General features: G+C 42.3%; 1 protein-coding gene across 1 annotated transcript; it reads left to right on the forward strand.

Annotated features, from left to right (window-relative positions):
- Nucleotides 1–303: 303 nt before the first annotated feature.
- On the forward strand, nt 304–9,865 carry LOC134405791 (vomeronasal type-2 receptor 26-like). Its single transcript, XM_063137046.1, has 6 exons — nt 304–506; nt 2,223–2,514; nt 5,207–6,061; nt 7,675–7,902; nt 8,622–8,748; nt 8,964–9,865. The coding sequence occupies exons 1-6, from the start codon at nt 304–306 to the stop codon at nt 9,863–9,865; spliced, it is 2,607 nt and encodes an 868-aa protein (XP_062993116.1).
- Nucleotides 9,866–10,299: the final 434 nt, after the last annotated feature.

The following is a 10,299-nucleotide window of genomic DNA, read 5'->3' on the forward strand; positions in this document are numbered from 1 at the left end:
CTAACTCCGAGTAGGCAATAATCTTCCCTCTAATTATCAAATTAACCATGATTATTACTTCTACTTGCAGTAGGTGTCTCAGTAGCCAAAAGCAAACCATGAATCAAGGTGGTAGGGTGTTATGAATATCCCCTGGACTATTCAGAGCTGAAGCTTGTTATAAACAGATTTCCATTATTCTCATCACTGATGCTTCATCCTGCTGACAGATTACCTTAACTTTTGGTGAGCTACTCAGGGACACTTGAATGACAACGCTGGAACAGGTGCACCCTTCAAATACGAATATTATTTTGCATGATGATGACATACACAGTGTTGGGATTGCTTGTACTACCTCAGACAGTGTGCAAGATTCCTACAGTTGTTGAGCCTGATCCTATTCTTCACAAGTATTATCAGTCAGGAGATCTCACCATTGCTGGCATAATTTCTCAGATCTATATTATTTATGACCTGATAACCTTCAGAAGACATCCCTATCAGAATCTGATTGATGACTTCATGTAAGGAATTTGTTATCTTAATTATAGCATACATCTTTTGGACTGTGCCCAGATCATATTCTTGGGTAGAAAAATCCTATGACTGTAGCAGAAGTAATGAATAAATAGTACTGATACAGCTGTCTGAAATCTGTATACATACTATATGTTTATTCTCTTGCAATGGGAGAGGGAAGTTCCAGAAATAAAAACACAGACACCAGAGCTTGGGGTAAAATAGGGCCTCTTTATTTATTCATGGAGATTGGCCCCTGTAAGTGAACATGCGGGAATCAAGTTCATTTAGCTACAAGCTCTGGCCTGTCCCTCAGGACAAGCCACTCAGCTGAAACAGGGGTCAGGTGTCCCAGCACCCCCTTCAAACTTCACTTGCGTGTTTGGTGAGACCAATCCGCATCATCCCCACTCTGGTTGCATAGCCAAGTAGATGAGGCAAGAAGGTCCCCAAAAGTCCCCTGATGTGAAAGCTGCAAATCCCCCGAGGAGCAGGACCAATCACCATAAAGGTGCCAGAGTGCTCACCGTCCCTATTCTGCCTTCCCAAAATTCTCACACAACCCTGCCATTTATAATTAACCTATTTATCTTCAATTTCTAAGATTAAATCCAGTATGGAGTAGGCAAAAACCTGAACATCACTAGTTGACAGGGAAAATTTCTACTCAGCCCCCCTACAAAGGGGGTGATTGGATATTCACATACTGGTTTATAGGGAGGGAGGGTGGGGCCAAAATTGAAAGAGGACAGATCCTCACAGGGGCGAGCCTTTTATAGCTGGGCTCTACCCCCTACCTCACGAGGTAGCATGTGTGCCTAACACACGTGCATGTATTTTCTTTATTTCCAGCTCCCGTCCCCTTGGAAAAGCCATCCCTCACCCAAGCTGTACTGGCTGGGCAGGGATCGAGCTTGTATGAATAGGCAGTAAAATATCCACAGCAAAATTTTGAAAACCAATCATAGTTTTGCTTATTAAGTACTGAAGAAATTATTCTTCCTGAATGGAAAAAAAAGAACATGTTGTGTTTCATACTCCTGTGAGTCTGTCATTATAGTTTGATGATAGTTTTGAACACTGCACTTATGTGCATCCATGTGCTTTGAGCTTCCAAATAGAGATGAACAAATCTGTCGATTTCAGTTCGTTTGTTTGTCATTCTTCCAATCTAAAGGTCAGTTTGTCTCAAACATTGAAAATTTCGCCAGTCTTAACGTCTTGAATTTTGAGGATTTTTAATCAAAAGTTGGGATTGAAATTCATAAGCGTTTTGTCGGCTTTTCTCCTTATACCTGTATTTTAGTAGGTGGTTTTTCCTAATATTCATGTCTGCAAACTCATTTCCAAACATAATCCTTATTTGAACAATTAGTTGCTCTCATATACGTATTTTGAACACTTTAAAAAAAATTGTAGAAGTGAGAATTCAAAGGATAACTAAGTTTTGGTTCCCATAGTACTTCAAAAGTACACAGTTAGGTAAATTTGCATTGAAATGTGAATTAAATGAATATCCCATACCCATCCCTACTTCCAAATCAATTCTTCTTTTGGTTTGTTCTTTCGAGAAGGGAAATGTCTAGATGTCCAGATAGATGACTCTTCCCCTGGACTCACATAATAGAATATAGTTAACAAACATATGTTGCACAGATATGTAGTTAATGCTGTATTTCAAAGTAGAGATATCATGATGCAAAATATAACCCACATTGCAGGTTGCTAACACAGAACTACCAGCACATCCTGGCCTTGGCATTTGCAGTGAAGGAAATCAATGAAATCCCTCAAATCTTGCCAAACATCACCTTGGGTTTTGACAGTTCTAACAACTGTTTTATTCCACGATTCACATATCAAGCCTCATTGGAATTTCTCTCCACACCGGGCAAGTTCATCCCTAACTACAAATGTGATGTCTGGAACAATCTGGTAGCAGTCATTGGGGGACCTAGTTCTGACATCAGTCTCCATATGGCAGCCATCCTAGACATCTACAAGATTCCACAGGTAAGTTGAGTACTTGGAACATGGGAGTTTGAAAAAGTGTTTCATACCTGCCTTGCCTTTCAGATGTGGTTTGTAAGTAGAAAGTGATGTGGTTGAAATAAAGACAAACACCATGTCTGAAGCTGAAATCCTGAGCAATACTCTTAAATGGGCATGAAAAATTGTGTGTGTGTGTGTGTGTGTGTGTGTGTATGTGTGTGTGTGTGTGTGTATGTGTGTGTGTGTCTATATATATATATATATATATATATATATATATATGGGGCTTATTTTATTTTATTTCTCTCTTTTTCATGTGTGTATTCTCTGATACAAAATTAGAGACAATCTCTGCTTTTTTAATCATCTGAAAGGGGTTATGGTCTTCCTGAGATTTGGTGTGGTCTAATATGCACTGGAAGCTCTTTGGTCCTAGCTCCTGGTTTGTCTTTCAATTCTTACTCAGGCCTTAGCTAGACCAGGCGAAATCCCAGGGCAAAACCCAGGATTGTCCCTGTGATGCACAGGGGATCCCAGGATCAGGGAGGGATGATCCCTCCCTTGCCCAGGGATCTCATCCTCCACTTTGGGCCCGCTTTTTCCATGGTCCTGGGCTGAGCCCGAGACTGCTGAATGTGTGGCCCACTCCTCAGTAGTGCTGCGCCCATCGGGGGTAGGGTGGGGGGAGTGGGGAAATTAAGTTTTTTTTTAACAAAAAAACTACCATTTGTCCGCTCCGTCTTCTTTAAAAAATAAAAAATGGCGGGCGCGATGCCTCTCCTCCTGAGGTCATCACGCCTTATGTATAAACGGAGGAGGGATCTCATATTTTCACAATGTGAGGTCTTCCCTCCTTCATCGTGGGATGGAAGGTAGGTCTAGCTAAGGCCGTACTCTCCATTAAGGCTGGCTTCAACCTCAACTCCAATCCTTTGGCCCAACTCCTGGCTCCTTCTGCCTCCATCTGCCTCATCTCAGACTTCTATTTCCTGACTCAGCCAAGACACTGTCACACTATCCAGAAAGCACCTGCCCATCTCTCATGATTTCCTACTCCCTCTGATGCTATAATGCTACACCCTATATGGCACAGGTTCCTCCCATCCATGAATATTGCTTCTAGGTTAGGGACCATGTCCATTTCCTCAAACATATAAAGCTGACTGGTCTCTGAAAAGGCACTTCTGTCAGTTAAGTAAAAGGTCTGCTCTGCTGTATCACAAATATTTCCATGTTAGAGAGGAGTCGTCAGCTTAGCATTATGGGCGACATGAAAAATGCCAAATATCCAGTGAGGGAGGAAGCAGCAGCCAGGTACCTCTCCACCGTGCCTGGGTCCAGCTCCAGCTGAGAGCCCCCTCCCTCCTGCTACCAACTGTCTCTGCAGAGGCCACCAGTGAGGGAGGAAGCAGCAGCCAGGCACCTCTCCACCGTGCCTGGGTCCAGCTCCAGCTGAGAGCCCCCTCCCTCCTGCTACCAACTGTCTCTGCAGAGGCCACCAGTGAGGGAGGAAGCAGCAGCCAGGCACCTCTCCACCATGCCTGGGTCCAGTTCCAGCTGAGAGCCCCCTCCCTCCTGCTACCAACTGTCTCTGCAGAGGCCACCAGTGAGGGAGGAAGCAGCAGCCAGGCACCTCTCCACCGTGCCTGGGTCCAGCTCCAGCTGAGAGCCCCCTCCCTCCTGCTACCAACTGTCTCTGCAGAGGCCACCAGTGAGGGAGGAAGCAGCAGCCAGGCACCTCTCCACCGTGCCTGGGTCCAGCTCCAGCTGAGAGCCCCCTCCCTCCTGCTACCAACTGTCTCTGCAGAGGCCACCAGTGAGGGAGGAAGCAGCAGCCAGGCACCTCTCCACCATGCCTGGGTCCAGCTCCAGCTGAGAGCCCCCTCCCTCCTGCTACCAACTGTCTCTGCAGAGGCCACCAGTGAGGGAGGAAGCAGCAGCCAGGCACCTCTCCACCATGCCTGGGTCCAGCTCCAGCTGAGAGCCCCCTCCCTCCTGCTGTCAACTGTAACTGCTGAACTTTGCAACTAAGATTGTAGTGCCTGAATTTGCTTTCCTTTTCCCCCTCCTCCTCCCTCCCAATCCCTTTTCCTTTTGTGTCATGTCTTTTAGATTGTAAGCCTGTGGGCAGGGACTGTCAAGAAATACTTTTGTAAGCTGCTGTAAGAGCCTTTTTTGGCTGAATGGTGGCATAAAAATCCTTAAATAAATAAATAAAAAAATAAATATAAGGTATGTAAGAATGCAATGGTAGCACACATTGCAGCATACATTACAATACATACGCATCCTGTTATTCTGGTGTGTTTTGTGTTTCTAGTCTCATGCATTGCATGGAGCAGGTAAAAGTTTGGCAGTGGGGGGGAAAAAGCAGAGAAATGGGTATAGAACTTGCCATTTCTAGGACCTCAAATTCCCTTTACCAGGGAAACTTTTGACATTCTTTCAATTTGGACACCCAGGGAGAACAGTTTTGGGAAACAATAAATTTGCTAAGACTGCACTGTTGTAATGCAGTCACATTCGTAAAAATGGCATAAACAATGGATCCTACTTATTCATACATATGAATTAAGAAGATCAAAAATAGAATGGGATTTTATTTGATCTTTCAGGAAAAGGTTCACAAAATTATTATTATTATTATTATTATTATTATTATTATTATTATTATTATCTCTTACTCTCCCTTGCTTTACTTCATTTTCTTTAGCTCATATATAGTTATGCTGCAGAGACAAATAAGGAAACACAAGCTGATTTCTTCCACTGGATGTTTCCAAATGGAGTCCATCAGTATACGGGCATTCTCCAGTTATTGCTACATTTCAGATGGACCTGGATTGGTGTTATATATCTTGATGTTGACAGTTCAAAGATGTTTGTACAGAATGTGCTTCCCATGTTTTCTCAGAATGGTATCTGTTTTGACTACATAGAAAACTTACCAGGTACCGTGTTTTTAAGCCAAATGACAAAAATAATAAAGAAGGCTCTTGAGACAATGAGTGTTGCAATGAAAAGTACAGCCAATGCAGTGATCTTTCATGATGAATTTCAGACCATAATAACCCTAAGAAACTTGTTTGAGCTTTCACAATTCGAGGGTGAGCCAGTAAAGACAAAAGTCTGGATTATGGCATCAGATGTGGATTTTGCATCACTCCCCTTTCAAAGAGGTTGGGATATTTATCCCATCCATGGCTCTATATCGTTGGCAATACATTCCAGAGAGGTACCAGGATTCCAGAAGTTTCTTCAGATAAGGAACCCAACTTTGGACAAAGAAGATGGCTTCCTGGGGGACTTCTGGGAACAGGCATTTAATTGCAACCTGCCCACCTCTGCCCTAGACAAGATGAGTGGGGAAATCTGCACTGGGGAGGAGAAGCTGGAGTCTCTTCCTCAGACTGTTTTTGAAATGAGCATGACAGCCCACAGCTACAGCATCTACAATGCCATCAATGCCGTCGCATACGCATTGCATGCCATGCAGTCTTCCAAATCGAAAGATAGAGCAATGATAAATAAAGGGACCTGGAAGTTTTTGAATCTGAAACCATGGCAGGTAATCTCCTCAGCACAGAAATGAGGCTTATTTATTTATTTTCGTTTTTATACCGCCTGATAGCCAAAGCTCTCTTAGGTAATAATGCTTGGCTGAATAGCTCCCTCTTACATTTGTGGGGCATTGATCCTACCGCAAAGATAGGAGGGATCATTTCTGCAACTTTTGGGGAGGAGAGAGCTTCATCACTTGGGGGTAAGGGGGTTGTGAATATATCATCAGGTGTTACTTATATTTAATTTGTGGGGGTTGTTTTGTTTTTAAAGACTTATAGGGAACATTTTTTTCCCTTCTAAAGTACCCAAGAAATTATGACACTTCATTGTGTTTTATATTTACTAGGATGGTAGGGATAAATACTAAGATATTCAAAGTATGTGTCCAGCTTGATTTGCAAAATTAACTAAAGAAACTAACTAAACAAGTCTCTGAACGTTGTATGTCCAAATGTTCAGTACATTTGAAACCCGCTAAGACGTAAAGTGAATAGAAAGCTATCTCTACCAGTGCTGGGGATTTGGCATAAAAGTTTTAAGTATATCAGAGTTTCCATGTTACACTTCAGTCCTGCTGCTGCTAAATTTATGATCCTAGTGGACTTGTTTATTTTGATCATTCGTAATAACTAGAGCTCATTCTCATGCATCCTGCATCTTCAACCTATTCACTCTTCTGGTTCTCCCTGTAACCAAAGGCTCCTGGTTGATTTAACTTCTTGCCAACTCATTCTAAAATAAAACATCTCATGAGTTAATTGTGGCTCTTAGAAGTGAAAGGGTGTTGGATCCAGGAAGTGCCTTCTGTTGATGGAAGAACTCCACTCACCGAAGGTGCCTTTACCCAAATGATGGGGAGTCCCCTCACCTTCACCATAGTTCACTTCATTCAGTAGGGTACCCAACCCTTTGTGTAACAATTACAGGGTCTGTCATGGCTGTCATGGAGGGAACAGAAGGCAGGGAAGTCCACTTCTACTTACCCAGTTATGTGTTCCTGAATCTGCATCCAACCTGTGGTATACATAATAATCACGACCTGGGTGTTGGAACAGGGAAGAGAAAGCCTCATCAGCTGTGTCCTCTTGGGTGCTCAGTGCAGCACCAACATAGACCTCAGGGCCAATGATGGAGGTTATTGTAATCTGTAGGAACTTCTACAGCAATTCCTGACTGAGCTGATGGCATTGGTACTGGAGGACTTCCAGGATTATTGTTCTTCAATGTAAATGCCAATGGTGTTGGATCCAGGATGGCTCAGGATCTAATAACTACATTGAATCTTGTCAAATTCTTTTTCACATTCTTGTTCGTATTGATGGAGAGCCCCCACAGATACAGGAGGCTTTCCAAATCAGATATTCATCCTCTAAAACAAGAGGGTAATGATGGAGGAGATGGGCAGAGGTGGAACTCTCCTTTTCCTTGTATGTTAGCTAATTTAAGAAAGGGAATGCCTGAACAGGGCTACTGACACATAGCAATGAGATTTCCAGTTGTCTGGAATTTCCCTCAACAGTTGAAAGATCATTGGCAATAGATCTCGTGTGATAATTTGGAGATGCATGTTTACATCTTTTTGTGCATCCTTTTAATTTGCCCTCTTTTTCTTCTTAGCTCCTTCACTTTCTGAAAGGTCTTTCATTTAATAATAGTGCTGGGGAAATTGTTTCCTTTGACCACAATGGGGAATTACTAGCTGGATTTGATATTATCAACTGGGTCACATTCCCAAACCAGTCCTTCAGCAGAGCCAAAGTTGGAAGGATAGAACCACAGGCAACCCCAGGGAAACAGTTCATCATTTCTGAAGATGCCTTCACATGGCCCAGAAGGTTCAACCAGGTAGGGTCCATGACCATGGCATCATGTATTTTCCCAAAGTCCAAATGGGAGTGGAAACACCTAAGTAGATCTGACTGATTTCTGCCAATTAGTCAGGGTCCATTTAAACCATTAGTCAAAATTGACGTAAATATCACCCTTAATTTTCTGCCTGGGAAAACGTTGAAGCAATATTAATTATTTTAGTGATTTGGCCTTTATAAAAACAACAACAACAACAACAACAAAAGATCTTCAAAGGAGCACTGACTACAACTAAATAGATTTAGTGATGTCAAGGCCAAAAGTCCAGGTAAAAAACAAAAAGTAAATTATATTGTAAATAATGCCAACGTGATGAAGAATGACTAAAATGCAATCATGAACATTGATACATCATGACAAAGGATAGAAAGTTGAGATATGATTTAAAGTGTCTCCATGAAGAAGATACAGGAGAAAGCTTTTACATCAGTGTTGAAGAACTTGTTATCAGAGGGTTGCTTGTAGTCCATGGTCTACTTCCATGCAGGCCACAGAAATGAGATGTCCCAAGAAGAGGGAAGGGGGGGAGTGTATGAGAGCAGGTTGCTCTCACCAACGTACCTGATTCATCCATATTTAGTGATATCTAACCTAGGCCGAGTCTGGGAGAGCACAGGAAAGTGCACAATATTCAATATGCCCAGGGCTTCACATATTTTGTATATGTTAAAACTTTTTTTCCTTTATGTGGACAGGCACTGCCCCTTTCTGTATGTAGTGACAATTGCCACTCAGGATATACAAAGAAAAAGAAGGAAGGGAAGCCATTTTGCTGCTTTGATTGCCTTCCATGTCCGGAAGGGAAGATATCAAACCAAAAGGGTAAGAGATGTTGTGTATAAAGTATATCCAGCATTTAGACATCCAACTATATCCTGGTAGAGATGCAATGGAATTAAGATTCCCTTTGTCACTAGGGCTGACTCCATTGACTTACTGTTCCTAATTCTGAGCTATGTAATTCTGAACCTTGATTACTGAAATATATAGGGCATCCAAGTATATTTTCAGGATATTCACATTTATTTATTTTCCAGATATGGATGGATGCATTCAATGCCCAGTGGGACGCTATCCAAATGGAAACAAGGCTTTATGCATTCCGAAATCTATAAGCTTCTTGTCTTATGAAGAACCACTGGGGATAAGTTTGGCCATTTCTGCCCTGTTCCTCTCTCTCGTTACAGCTTTGGTGCTAGGAACCTTCATGAAGTACCACGATACACCCATCATCAAAGCAAACAACCGAAATCTCTCCTACGTCCTTCTCATCTCCCTCCTGCTCTCCTTCCTTTGTATTTTGCTTTTCATTGGACGGCCTGATAAGCTGACATGTCTTCTTCGACAAACTGCTTTTGGCATCATGTTCTCGGTGGCCGTTTCTTGCATGTTGGCCAAAACCATCACTGTGGTTCTAGCTTTCATGGCCACCAAGCCAGGATCTATGATGAGGAAATGGATGGGGAAAAGAGTGACCACCTCCATTGTTCTTTCTTGCTCCCTAATTCAAGCCATTATTTGTACTGTGTGGCTGGCAACCTCTCCGCCATTCCCAGATTTTGATATGGATTCATTAATTTCTGAAATCATTGTGGAATGTAATGAAGGATCAATTGCAATGTTTTATAGTGTCTTGGGATTTATGGGATTCCTAGCTCTTGTCAGTTTTGCTGTGGCTTTTTCAGCCAGGAAGTTACCAGACAGTTTCCAAGAAACCAAGTCTATCACTTTCAGCATGTTGTTGTTTTGCAGTGTCTGGTTGTCCTTTGTTCCAACCTATCTTAGCACCAAAGGAAAATACATGGTGGCTGTGGAGGTCTTCTCCATCTTGGCCTCCAGTGCCGGGTTACTGAGTTTCATCTTTTTCCCCAAATGCTATATCATTTTGGTGAGGCCTGCTCTGAACAAAAGGGAGCATCTAATAAAGAGAATATATTAAATATCATGGTTTTTTCTTCATCTCTAGTCTTTGCATTAAAAGTGTTTTACGTGTTTTCATTCAGTTTTCTTCTTTGTATAGCCATACCAACAACTGGTGTGGAGCGACTACTCCCTACAATGGTTTGGCCTTGGAGATTCCCATCTTTCCCCTTTTCAAAGAAATAATGGACAGTCTTTCAGAGTTGTATGGCAGACAGAGCTTCATCTTTTCCCCCAAATGCTATATCATTTTGATTAGACCTGCTCTGAACAAAAGGAAGCATTTAATAAAAAGAATGTATTAAATACAATGTATTTAGTGGGATTTCCCAGAGAAGGAGCAGTTTCCCCATAGGTTGTGGCAGTGCTGGAGAGTAAAAGTCCCCCATAGCTGCTCTTGCAATTCCACTGAGCAAGACTAGGGCAGCATCGGATGAATATAATAAACACATT

Source organism: Elgaria multicarinata, chromosome 11, assembly GCF_023053635.1.
Source record: "Elgaria multicarinata webbii isolate HBS135686 ecotype San Diego chromosome 11, rElgMul1.1.pri, whole genome shotgun sequence".
NCBI lineage: Eukaryota > Metazoa > Chordata > Lepidosauria > Squamata > Anguidae > Elgaria > Elgaria multicarinata.